General features: G+C 41.9%; 1 protein-coding gene across 1 annotated transcript; it reads right to left on the reverse strand.

Moving 5' to 3' along the window:
- Positions 1 to 1,151: 1,151 nt before the first annotated feature.
- On the reverse strand, positions 1,152 to 13,388 carry gapdhs (glyceraldehyde-3-phosphate dehydrogenase, spermatogenic). The gene is made up of 11 exons (XM_044117797.1): positions 13,301 to 13,388; positions 6,296 to 6,355; positions 5,922 to 6,018; positions 3,901 to 4,007; positions 3,383 to 3,473; positions 3,170 to 3,288; positions 2,997 to 3,078; positions 2,198 to 2,349; positions 1,948 to 2,110; positions 1,772 to 1,869; positions 1,152 to 1,654 (listed from the first exon to the last, which is right to left on the reverse strand). Exons 2-11 carry the CDS (start codon positions 6,322 to 6,324, stop codon positions 1,585 to 1,587), a joined length of 1,008 nt encoding a protein of 335 aa, XP_043973732.1. The 5' UTR covers positions 6,325 to 6,355; positions 13,301 to 13,388; the 3' UTR covers positions 1,152 to 1,584.
- Between the last annotated feature and the right edge of the window lie 390 nt (positions 13,389 to 13,778).

The following is a 13,778-nucleotide window of genomic DNA, read 5'->3' on the forward strand; positions in this document are numbered from 1 at the left end:
TCAATACAATAATATTGCATTTTCCAATACAGCAGGTGAACACAGTATATCTATCATATTCCAACTTGTGCATCAGAGAGATTATAGAGCTTAGCATGTAAACAGCAACGTCTATGATAGGCAAAGAGAAGTTAAGCCAATCAAATCTTGAGCATTTCCTCCATATTTGATTCAAATTTACCGAACTCGACGTAGTCTTGGAGGTCTGACGGGCGATATCAAGCTACATGTAAAACGCAGGATTTGAATTTTTCAGAAGACACGTGGATGATCGAGTGCCTCATTTGCTTTTATTGTAATGAGGAAGTTTAGATTGCACAAAAATGTTGTAGGAAATATGAGTATAAGTGAACTGTTTACCAAAGAACTTTTGCTGAAATTAAATTAAACAATTTGTGCTTTTAAATTTCATATGGCGTGTGTATAGTGGCGTTTGTCGTTTTGGACATCTCTGTCAAAGTTCTATGATTAAAAACCTAATTTTTCCCTACTTTTTATTGTAAGTGGGGAAAATACACCTAATTAAAGTCTTTGTAAAAATAAAATGCTAGTACCTTCTCATTAGTACAAATAGAACCAGTAGTTTATATATATTGATAACTACCCTTTAAGCCTCTGTGATCTGTACAGAAACATAAAACCCAGGCACATATTTCTGATGCTACCAGCTTAGTCATCCGCTGCTGTTTGATGGTAATACCTTCTTTATCCAGCAGATGTCGCATCCTTCTTATGATTAGAAGAAGGATTACATACACACACACACACACACACACACATATATATATATATATATATATATATATATATATATATATATATGTATATATATATATATATATCACATATCGTTTTATGTGTGAACAAAGCGGTTCATCCACTGTCAAATTTTAAATGGTACTAATCAGTACAACTATGTGATACTTAAGTATTGATATTTTGAAGCAATACTCATAAGCCTTTTTTTTGTTTTGCTTTGACATCATCTTCAAGCTTTCCAGGATTTGTTTGTCAGCCACAAAATTTGCTTTAAACTCTGCATCTTTTAACCCTTTCAGTCAATTTTACACACAAACTAAACATGACAGATTGATTTCTTCACCTACATTTAATCCATTCTAAAGAAATGAAGCTGGACCAAGAAAGAGAAGTTAAGGGTTTTTTCAAACTTTATTTTTATCATCTCTTGACTCATAATTAGAGCAACAGTAGGTCTGCCGCTCACGTTCCTCCTTCCTCTGGTGACGAAGCTTTTAAAATCACACTAACAGTGACATGGATACAGTAGTTACCATAGTAATCAGTCATAATTACACATCTAAATCAGCCGTGGGAGTTGGAGAGGGGGAACACGGACACAAATACTTTCACCGAATTGCCGCCTTGTCATTAAAGGAAAACACAGATGAACTCAAAACACTCAAACACACATTTGCTGCTGCCTACATATACTGTAGTAGAGCTAAAGGGGTTGAAGATGCTAGGATTTGGCTATGGGTGGGGCTTTTGTGTAAAAGAGAAGGGAAGGATTCATGATGGTTAGCGGTGGTCCCTTTGCTCACTTCCTCTCAGGACAGGAAGTGTCTACTCCTTGGAGTACATGTACAGCAGCAGGTCGGCAACACGGTTGCTGTAGCCGTACTCATTGTCATACCTGGAAGGAAAAACAAAGGTAAGTAAAGTTGACTTTAATTTTAATTTTATTTCAGTGCATCTCATTAGATTAGGAAGGATTCTTTCTCTGCAGGCTTAGCATATGTTAGAAACTCACCAGGAAATGAGTTTGACAAAGTTGTCGTTCAGGGAGATGCCGGCGCCAGCATCGAAGATGGAGGAGTGGGTGTCTCCAATGAAGTCAGAGGACACAACCTGGCAAACACCAACGTTATAGATTACAAACAGATCTCAGTTTTATATGAATAAAGAGCTAAAGGTTCAGGGAAATACCTGGTCTTCAGTGTAGCCCAGCACTCCCTTCATGGGTCCGTGTGCGGCCTTCTTGACGGCCTCCTTGATCTCGGCGTAGGATGCGGACTTGGACAGACGGCAGGTCAGGTCCACAACGGACACGTCCGCCACTGGCACCCTGAAAGCCATTCCTGTCAGCTTGCTAGAAGAAGAGAGAGAGAAAGATTAAACCCTTTTGCTTTGCTGCTTTATGCTTTCTGACAGATTTAGCAGCAGAGCAGTCGTGTACCCGTTGAGGTCAGGAATGACTTTGCCCACAGCCTTGGCAGCGCCGGTGGAAGCTGGAATGATGTTCTGGTGGGCGCCGCGGCCGTCACGCCAGGCCTTGGCGCTGGGGCCGTCCACTGTCTTCTGGGTGGCTGTGTATGCGTGGACTGTGGTCTGCAGAAGGCAGAGTTGACGCCTTTAAGACTACCGGATAACACTCAGATTTAAGGTGAATTATCACCAGGCCTGTTCAGTCAAACTCTAGTCTGTCCACCTAGAAAGTCCAGTTTGTTTGGGGAGGTGTGTTTTCCCAAACCAGGTGTGTTTGGGACAACACACACAGCTTGTTTGTTTGTTTATTGGTGCATATTAAAGTTCGATTGGTGCGCATCAATAGAACATTGATACGGTGAACTCTGGTCCTCTAATAAACCAAGGTCTCGGTTTGGTTCCAATGAACTCCTGTACATATGTGAACACCAAGCAGATGGGAGACCACTCCAGAAGCAGAAAGTGGACTATGGCAAAGGGGATTCTGGGAAAATACCACCAAAACACACAAGTCTAACGCTAGCAGAAAAATTTGTCTCAGTCTTTGATCAAAGACAAAAAAAGAAATTCAACAAAAGCTAAAATTGGTTGCCATTCCGTGCCATTTTGTTCCCATTTTGCAAATAAAAAAAAGAATTTGTGTGCAGTGTCTTTTGGCTCATTTGACACAGTGCAATGTGAAAACTAACGCACCGGCTGAAAATTTAACAAACAATGCAACTTTGGTCCCCAAACAAACCGAGTTTACCGGACTATCAGGTGTTTCTTACCATGAGAGCCTCCTCGATGCCAAAGTTATCGTGGATGACTTTGGCCAGGGGAGCCAGGCAGTTGGTGGTGCAGGAGGCATTACTATACAGGAACAGACAAAAACTCATCATTACACAGACAGGCGTGTAAAATACTGCAAGTTAGAAATAACTTGATTCCAGGGGATCGTTACCTGACGATGGTCATGGAGGACGGGTCGTATTTGTTCTCGTTAACTCCCATGACAAACATGGGGGCGTCAGGTGAGGGGGCGGACACGACCACACGCTCTGCTCCCCCCTGGATGTGAGCCTGAGGTTGAAATGTGATGAAAACACAGGTTAGAAACCGAGCCATCCCTCCACGCCGTGTCCTATCCGCTGAGCGTTTCTTTGTGTGTACGTACGTTGGCCTTCTCCAGGCTGAGGAAGACTCCAGTAGACTCGACGACGTATTTGGCGCCGGAGCTGCCCCAGGGGATCTCAGCAGGCTTCATACTGGAGGAAACAGAGGAGACGGCGACAAATGAATCAGTGTTGGCCCCGTCAGTGTGAGAAAAGTAGATCCTGTCCACTGTAATTTAGCGTTCAGGTTCTTGGCGTGTAAACTGAGAGGAAGGTTTATGTGTCGTGAAGCTGGAATGTCTCCTCTATAACCATCCTGTCGGTTTCCCCACCGCCGGAGCTGAGACTCTGAAACACAATGAGCTAAACCAACAGCTGCCGCAGACAGTGAAGCAGAAAGCCTCATTACAATGCCAGGAATTCGCTCAGACGCATAAAAAAAAAACAACACAAAATTCACACACAAAAAAAATCTGTTTAAAACAATAATCACACTGTATGCTAAGTCCAACACCACATCAGCCTCCTGGGATTTGCAGATGTCAGGAAGTCTGAAGGAGAATCGAGCGTCTTCACTTACCACTGGAAAACAGAGATGGCTTTCCCATCAACGTAGAGCTTGCCACCATCATGGGAGACCTCGCCATGGTAACGACCGTGGGTGGAGTCGTACTTGAACATGTAGACCTGTGAATAGGAGGGCGGGAAATAACGAGTCACGGCGAAAAGTTTCACAAGCTGTAGTTTTTTTTTACGTGAACGATCTTTCCATATAAAACTAATATTAACCTACAATAATACTTGGAATAGATAAATATGCATGCATCACTTTTAGCCATTGTCATTTTCTTACAATATTTGACATTTAGCAATATTAGGTCAAGACCTACACATTTTAAACAGCGTTACTAATAATAAAAAAAAACATCTAATATTGGGGTTCAGAGAGTTTTAGATATAACTTTAAAATAATAATTAAATTGATAATGAAAAAACAGATGGTCTAAATACACAGTTTAGTTACTCTCACTAAAATTAAGCTAAATGCAGTGGTTTGGTACACTTGATTCTGACAGTGTTTTTCCTTCCAGTTGTGCCACAGCTGGATGGCATGTGTGAGATCAAAACCCTCCTTGGTGGGTAGTTACTGAAAGTCCAGACCTCCAGTCACTTTAACAAGCTTCGTCACATTAAACCGCCTCTCAATCCTTTCATTAAGAAACCCACATTTAACTTTCTGTTCTTCCCTCGACTCCTTGAGAAACGTCTTTGTTCTCTGCCAGCAGCTTAACTAACATAATGCAACATCACTTTGCTGAAGTTACTGCTCAGATATTCTGGTTTTATCTCTTACGTCTAATTGAATAGAATAAGTCTCGCCAACATTTCCGATGTTCAGCATTTTGGCCACAATGACGGTAATTAGTGAAGGTGTGTTTCTATTCCTTTTTTGAAACATTTTTTAATCACATTAACTTCTATTTTTTTTCTTACTTTTTCTGTTTAATTCAGAATTATTGTTATTATTACATGCCAAAACATGTTCATTGTTCATTCCACATGCCGCCATCATTCCTGTGTAATTACAGTGTTCTTCTGACTGCGAGCCAGCCGCCACACACACACACACACACCCCTACACACACACACACACACGCCTACACACACACACATACACCCCTACACACACACACACCTGCCCCGTCCTTAAATGAAACATTCCTTCTTCATAGATATGTCTCAGAATAAAATGTAAGATTTTTTTCACACCAGATCCGATTTTAATCTTTTTTTTTTTATCATTTTTTTTTCCACTAAAGACAGAAAACATTTTCAAAATGAGGCTCTTATTTCTGTATGTAGTTGTACGAGCATTAAGGCCAGGCACAACATTCCTCGTTTATTTTTCATGTTGCAGTTGTCATAAAATTAAGATTTTTTTTTGCATTATTTCAGATGTATGATCATAAGATTCTTTCTTATAACTAAAAATATCATAAGCTGGCCCAAATACGACCTACATTGAAAGTCCAAATAAATATAAATAGAAGCTGTAAAACACGCTTGTCAAACAAGATGGCGGCCTTGGGTATGGTGACTCTGAACTACAGAAGCCCAAAGGGTGCATTGGTGAGGAAAAAAAAAAGATTTTTCAAAAATAAATTAATCTTCAAAATCCAAAAAATTGATTAATGACTGAAATTGCACATCCCTAATTCTTTATGAACATTTGGACTTCTTCTTACCAGGCTGGCAGCAGCTAATCTGACCTCTGACCTCAATCTGTCCCTCGGTCACGTCGCTCTCCTCATCCTCAGACGATGAATCCCCTGAATGGCTAATTCTCCCTCCTTCTCCGGCCCTGAAGCTACTCCAGCAGGTTGTAGGGTAAACAGTTAGTTTGACATATTTTTCTGTGTTTTTCCTGCTTTGTTCTCACCATTCCACACATTTGTCTGAATTCGACCAGCCGCCGGTGCCAATCACCACCCCTGGTTCTAAGTATGGGACTCTTCCACATCTCTGCTTTAATCACACTTTCACTTTTGCAGTGAAAGTGTGATAACATGCTGTAACCCGACAAGCAAAAAGATCTCTCACCATGTACTGCAGGTCGATGAAGGGGTCGTTGATGGCTACGACTCTGATGCCCTTCTGGAGGCATGCCCTCAGGACCAGGCGGCCAATGCGACCGAAGCTGCGGCGATGGGCAGATAGATGTCAAACACCAATTTCTAAATCTTTATCAATGTTAAATAATAGTTGTCATGAAACATATGAACCTCAAAAATGATGCTAAAAGGTAAACTCGACTGCACATTTAAATACTTTCCCTGATGTTGGGGACAAACGTGACGGTGTCAGAAGGGGATATGTCACGGATAACTCTGAGAAATGACCATCACCACTTGACCCTTTCCTTTTCCTGACAGTCACTTCTGATCCTGCTTATAAAACATGAGGTTCAGACTCACCCATTGATTCCAACACAGAGGTCTGACATGGTTGCTGTTTCTTAGGGGCTGTGGAGTTACCTGCACAAGAAGAAGAAGAAGAAAAAAAAAAAAGCCGGTCAGAATCAACACAAGCCAAATGATTGACGTAAAGTAACCTAAAATGTCAACATTTTAACAACATTCGGAGTTTAAACAACAGACATCAGGGGTGACAAAAAAAAAAAAAAACACAAGCAAGATGATTTGTGAGGGATTTAACAAAAGGGACGATCTTAAACGAGTTTAGCTAATATCAGGTCGGACTGGTAAATCGTGTTGGTGGTACCAACCCATAAACTCTGTTTTCTACACAACAAGCCTGAGTAATATTATGAAAATAAAAAGAAAACAGTGAAAAAAATTACAGATTGTGTGGATAAAGGTGAATTCTGAGCCGCATGGACTATTTGTGAAACTGTAGAAAATTTAGTTTGTTTATATGAAATCTGTATTTTTCTGCGATCAGGTAGGCTGAAACTCCACAGATTCAAGTTAAGAGAGAGCCAACAGCAACATGCAGTTGTCATCGTATCTCTAAAAATCATCTCTGCAATCACGCAGAGGAACGTGCATTAGAAATGAGCCATGCAGAAATCTTCCTTTCGTGTCATTTCTGATGAAAATACAGCGCCTGAAGTTTCTCTGTGCTGCAAGAGCTGCTGCAACAGGCCGGCAGCAGCTGAAACCTCGATACAACCAGGTTCTGCGGCTCTGGTCGACATCGACGAAGGAGGTAAAAACACAGGCCATTAAAATCTGCGTTTCCCCAGCCTGCTCTGCTGAGGCGTGGAGGAGCTGCACCATGCAGGGACATGTTTAGAAAACAAAGCGATCCGAAGGCCGGGAGAAAGCGGCTGGTATGCAACGCAGCGAAGAGACGAGTCCGCCAGCCCAGCAGAGGGGAAGGTCTGGCTGTGACACAACTATTCAACCTCCTTCTCTCTCTGCTTTTCCTCACTGTTTCATACAGTTCATGCATCTGGAGGATCAACCACCTTCATGTCCCTTTTGTTTCAACTCTAAGCAGGACTGCATCTTCTTCAAATAATGGAGATTGTAGCATAATCTGATAAGTATTCATGGTATTCCTTAATATTTCTGCTTATGAGTTAAATACAGATGGTTATATTATAGTAGGTGACAAAACTTTTGAGGAAATCATGTGACCGCATGTGACCCATTTAGGGCTAAACACATGAAATGCTGCAGTGCTGCAACAGCTGCAAATGAAATGCAGTAATAAATTGGCCAAAGCCTGCAAATCAGCCAGTTTGCCTTTATCTGCAGATCAAATTATTACAAATCTTTGGGGGGTTTCCCCCCCTCTTTTTATTCATTGCATCAAGAAGCCTGATACACTTTGAGTTTAGTAAAGATCAGATTCATCTATCAAAGAACCTGAAGTTTAGTCCACAGAATAAAAACTAAGTTATTTAAAAGAATAATGAGCAGGTCAGGCATTTTAGAAAGCTGAAAAACCGGCTTGAAAAAAGCCTGATTAGTGCGTCTGTAACAGAAAACTATATTAATATAGCAACGATATGTGTCCAGAATACTTCAACTTGGTGTGTGTGTGTGTGTGTGTGTGTGTGTGTGTGTGTGGAACAGGTAGGGTGGCACCGACTTGTCATTTTCAGCCACTCTAATCTCCTAATCTGTTGTGTGTTGGGGCATTGGGGACAAGCTGTCAATCCGCTGAAATGCATTGTGGGAGTACTTTAAATAGACTGCAGGGGTAACCAGATTACAATTCATGAATTTTTGCCTCACAGAACAGCACACACAATGATGATATCTGGAGTATCCTGTGACCGTAATGACACCGTTACTGTACTTCTTCACACCTGGAGTCAACTATTGAACTGCTATTAACTGTTATGTTCTGTCTGATTGATCCAAAAGGGTCTTTATGATCTTGTTTCTGTGCTTTATTCTGTTTTTTCTTCAAGGTAGAGCAGCCATTTTATGTTCTGCAGCCAGCATCCATAACACAAGGTCACTAAAGGAGAGACAAACAGGAGAGTGTGTGTGTCCAACATGACAGATCTGTTTCCACTTTGTGTTTTCTCAAAATTCAAGGGTAGCTTTCCTCCTCCTGTAATCTGCTTCCTCTCCTCCTGCATGGATACCAACGTCTCACTTTTCTCTGCACAGAAGCAGTTGCCCTGGGTTCCCAGAACAAAATGGCCGCTCTGCTGACAGCCGATCCGACAGTGTGTGGTCCGTTCTGCGTCTTAAAGCAGGTGGAAATTTCTGCTGAACAAGAAGCTGGATCTCAAACTTGTGGCTCCAGATGTGGAAAGTTTCATAATATCACCGCTTCCCAGATGAGGCGATACGCCGAGGCACGTCATGCATGTAAACCTGCACACGCTTGACGAAACAATCCCGTTTGTGTCCTTCAGTGTTGCCCCGAGGACGTTTGAGGGATTGGCAAATGGAAAGGCACGGAGGAAGGAGGATGGAAGTTGCAATAGTTGGTTTAAGTGGTTTGCAAAAAGGAAGAATTTCTCAACTAATAGACAATAATTGCAAAAAGTAGAAGCATAGATGCAAATCTCTTTAATAGGGTAGTAATGGAGTTCTGTTTTGCAGAAAAGTTTCTCACATCATGTTTGGATGCAGCCAATAAATGGGGATTCAACAATGCAATTTGATTGCATTGTTGAATCCCTTTTAAAGTCAGCTTGAAAACCTCAAATGAAACCTAAACGCAAACCAGAGTTGCAAGTGGTGTAAACTATTTATGCTTTTTTTCTATTAAAGATGCAATTATCAGACCTTTTTCTGCCCTGATGGCTTAACTTTATAAGAGTTTACTAAACTAGTTAGGGGTCATACGTCTCGATGCATAAACAGGAATAATCTGGTAATTAAACTTAACCAAGGTTAAGTAAGCTCAAAGTATAAATGTATCCCACGTTTTATGTAGCAAGCAGATATAAAAAGTTCCAAGGGTTATCTTCACTGTAACTTCACCCTGAAGTTGTGCCTCTTTTCAACAGGCGGCACAGTCAGCCGCAGTCTGGTGTTCGGACTGCACTCACTCTGAACCGCTCACAGAGACACCATTGTGTGGTGGAGAGCAGCGACGTAACACACTGATGGCTGCAGCTTCCAGTCTGCTGGCACTCATTAATATGTTAGAAGAGGAGGCAATTAAAAAACAGGACAAAATAACCAAAACTCTGCAAGATATATCCTGTTATTATGTTTTGTTCTGGAGTTTCCTCCATAGGGAAGGACAGGAGGGCGAAGAAAATCCTTCAGTTCAGATCTGACAATGAAGGCGGGTCAGGAAAATAAGACAAAGCTTCAGGGTATCATTTACTCCAACTGAAAGTAGGTCCAACTAAATGATTAAGGTAAGACAAAAAAAAAGAGATGTGGATCAGACTGAATTATGGGAAATGTAGTACAGCAAACTCAAACATGGAAGAAGCAACAACAACTTTCTACAGCATTTTACTGATCTTCCATCTGATCTGCACAAGTCTGTCCCAGATAACCCCCAATTTTCTGATGCATTTCCCCTCTTCTGTCTGACCCACAACTACTCCGACACGACTTCTCTCATGACCCCAAATCCAGACGCAATCATTAAAATTCAGTGAGCCCCTGTAGCTTAAATTTGACCCCTCAGCGGCTGCTGAGTCTGAATCTCTTGTTTTTGCACAACCTCCCCTCCCCCGAGCTCTGGCCCATTTTCAGCTCACAAACAGCAGGAGGGACCACTGGGGGGGAGGAATGACTCATAACCAGTGACCAAAAAAGGTTAAAGTCACCAGACTGCATCAGGTGGTGCAGATACTTAAAAACTGCATGCGCGAGAGGATCAGAGAAAAACGGAATGATGCAGCATTTTCACTCCACTCATTTGTCCTATTTCCTGCAAACCCTATTCCCTAGTTCATCAAGTTGTCTCTTTCCGTAACTTTGCCTCAGTTTATGCACTAGTTGGAGATTTCACAAGGGCGAGTGAATGCGAGCAAGTTGACCGATTGCATCCTCACTTTCCCGCACCAGAGCGCCCCACCCCCCAGCCTTCCTCCTTCGTCCACCCTTGGTTATTCAAACCTTCCCCCAGCTTCCTATTCCTGTCACACCCTCTTTCTCCTCAGTGTTTTTCCACTGCAGTGGGTCGATTGGACAGAGACATTGCAGAACAGCCAATTAGGTAATGTCTTTTCCTCTGTCCTGCCTTTTTCTGAGTTTTGGAGTCAGATTTTTCTTTATCTGCAACAAAAAGGACTTTCCTTTAACTTACAGTTTCTCTCACCTCCTATTCAGCACCATGTCTGCTAGTTTTTTTATTCTCACCTTAGAGATGTCTCTCTGCGGCTTTGAACGAGTCACTCAAATGTTCATCACCATCACATCACTTGTCTAAAATTTGCAAACACAGTCAAACCTTACACGGATGCGTCTGGCTTTTAACTGACCCCACATTGGCTGTGTTTCCTGCTGTAGCGAACCGGTGCTACAAATATTGGTTAAATTAAACTGGCACAATACTAAGAAAAAGCAGATACTGCACCATAATACTGTAAATTGCATTTTTTTTTTAAATAATAAAAAAAGCTACCACATCCAGAAAACTCTGCAGATGTGTCATGTAACAAAATGCAGAAATTCAGGAAGAGGTGCAATTAAGCAAAGGAAATGAAAGAATATGCGCAACAATGTGATGTTTCTCACATTTCTTTGAAACTTTACAGGCTGATTTGGAATATTCCACTGAGAGGATTTTATTGAGCTACGGCGCCATGTGGGATGGCTCATTTCCTAAAAGTGGTGGCAGTTAGGCAAAGGATGCTGAGTCATTCTGAGTCTCTCTTCCTCTCGCTCAAAGCCGAGTCAGCGCTGCTGCATGATGAAACGGGACACTCATACTAACCAAACCCCCACTCAGGGGGGGAAAACCTAGTTAATCTAGAACTAGCTCAGAGGGAAAGAATGAGTCGAGTATGTAAATGACCATTAGTAGGAGGCGTATCTGGGAGCCACGTTCTGAAACTTGTAAAGATGGAAGCTGAAGCTAAAGCTAAAGCTAGGCACTTTCTTGGTGAGGAACTTTTCTGTAAGCATGAGAAAAACCTAATTGCCATCTTTAATCCAGCTGACCAGCAGAGAGCAGCAACTTCATCATTGCTTTACCCTGTGCTTTTGCAGCAAACAGATGTGAGAAAAACACATGCACTTGTAAGAGCCTACAATACCTTTGTACCACCAACCTGCCATGACTGACAGGGACTATTCACATTCTTCAGTGCTGTGGTAGCTTAGGTTAGCTGTGACTTCTCTCATTGGCTAACAGGCTAATTAGTGGTAGTCAGAAGATATTTGTAAGTTTGTAGCCTTTTCTTAAGTATAAGCAGAGTGAGCTAACACAAACTGTTATTATATGTATGAACATCGTTAGCATGAGGAGCCAAATTAGCTAACATGACTTGTTAATATTACTAAAAATGACAAAATAGTTATAAGTTATTGATGTAAATATGTCTTAATGTTCAAAACAGCAAGAGAATAGAAAATATTTACTTAAAGCATAAGGCTTTATTTTCTACTACTACATGCTTGAGGCCTTTACAAGCAAGCTAGGTCACAGCTAATGCTAAGATACTGCTTACTGCCTGCAACCTTCACTTCGGTATGGTGTTAGGTAAGCTGCGACTACAATGTGAAAAATACAAAGTTATTGAGATTAAAAACAGAATGTCGATTAGCATCAGTGAAGCAGCCTGGGGCCTGGTGTGCCCTTCATCATGTCGAGTCATGACCTTCATCCAGTCTGACATGGCTGCATCTTCCTGTAAGCTACCAAAACCACACGACAGAAAAGTATCCATGGTTTCATTTTTCACAACGTCCATTCTTTTATCAGTTTTAATGCAGTAAAAAAAATGCCTAAATGCTTTCAGATAAAAACAAGGCCTCGTCAACAAGCCTCATCAACAGGTCCGTCAAGCGTCGTGTCAAACTGCGGCAGAATCACGCGACACTGCGCCACTTCTTCTCTGCCCCACGGTTGCATCAAAGGAATACAATAATACGAGTTTTAACCTGCTTCCCCCTCTATCCTTCTACATCAAGTCATTCCTAGTCACTTTGTTTCTCGTCACTCTGGCCCCTAAATCCCGTCACTACGGAATCCCATTCATCCCTCGAGTGTGTAACGTCGTCAGACTTCATGGGGAAGAGAAGAGCAAGCACGTAGCTTCATTTATTCATCTCAGTACCAGTGTTATCACTCTGCGTGATGCACGCGTGAAACAATATGACCAAGAAGGCACTCTGTGGGATTCTCCATCACGATCTTTCTTTTTAAAAAACTCAGTGTTTTCAGTATTTTAGCTAAACTAAGGGAGAGATACAGCTTGGTTTTCGTGCAGCGGATTACATAACATGGAGTCCAGCCTACTTCCGCAGATGCAGCGCTGCGAGTTTACAAAGTCACGTTGCTCGCACAGAGTAGTCTTCTACATTTCAACACATTTGTCGAAAATTGGGACGACTCCGCTTCCCAATAAGCACAATTTCCACCGTGGCGCATTTTGAGCGCAAGCGTAACAATATGCAGCAAACCAACTTTGTTATAAGGAGTAAGGACAGTCTCTCTTCCAGATTAAGAGGCCATTGCGCATCTCCTCCCCTTCTCCCGTCTGTCTTCCTACAGGCATCGTTTAAAAGCAAACTGCGAACAGAACTGGTCAGAAAAATAACTTAAGCTATATAGCACTCCTTCACATCCCAATGTAGTCCTTTCTGCACCACAATACCTGATTTATTAACATTGGAAGCGGATGAGAACACATCATGGCCACAAGCTTCCGCAAGTGACGTAGAACCTCTATGGCGATATAGGATTTTTATATTTGAAGGGTTTCAGATAAGAATATTGATATCATGGAAATTGTGTGGAAATTTATTTAGAAATTTAGTTTAGAAACCTAAATGTTAAACCGAGGAGCTCAGACTTACCTCACTGCTGATGCTGTTCGAGTCAGTGTGCGCAGCTCGCCTTTCAGGCTTCACATTTTATACTGCCTGGGTCGCCATAGCGACGTGACGTCACTTCATCCGCCGCTGACAAGATCCATTCTGAACGAGGGACTCCTCACGGTCTCTCTGCAGCTGCTATGGCGACCGGACTGATGGTTTGCCGGTGGTCTGGTTGATCTCATGTTCGCAGAACTTTATCATCTAATAAAGAAAGCCGTGTTTTTTGATGACGGATTATTAAATCAATGGCCGGCGATCAAAGCGGACAGAGACAGGTACCGATGGCAGGATGCCGGAGACCGAATGGTAGAGAATGATGTAATATTTTCTCACATTCTCGTAATAATGAGTTAATGGTACCAAATACTGCTCACATAAAACCTGGAAACCATCACTATCTGAAGACAGACTTATGAAAATGAGCTGCAGCAGGTGGGAATTATAAAAACTATTAGGG

This window comes from Gambusia affinis, linkage group LG05, assembly GCF_019740435.1.
Source record: "Gambusia affinis linkage group LG05, SWU_Gaff_1.0, whole genome shotgun sequence".
Taxonomy (NCBI): Eukaryota; Metazoa; Chordata; class Actinopteri; order Cyprinodontiformes; family Poeciliidae; genus Gambusia; species Gambusia affinis.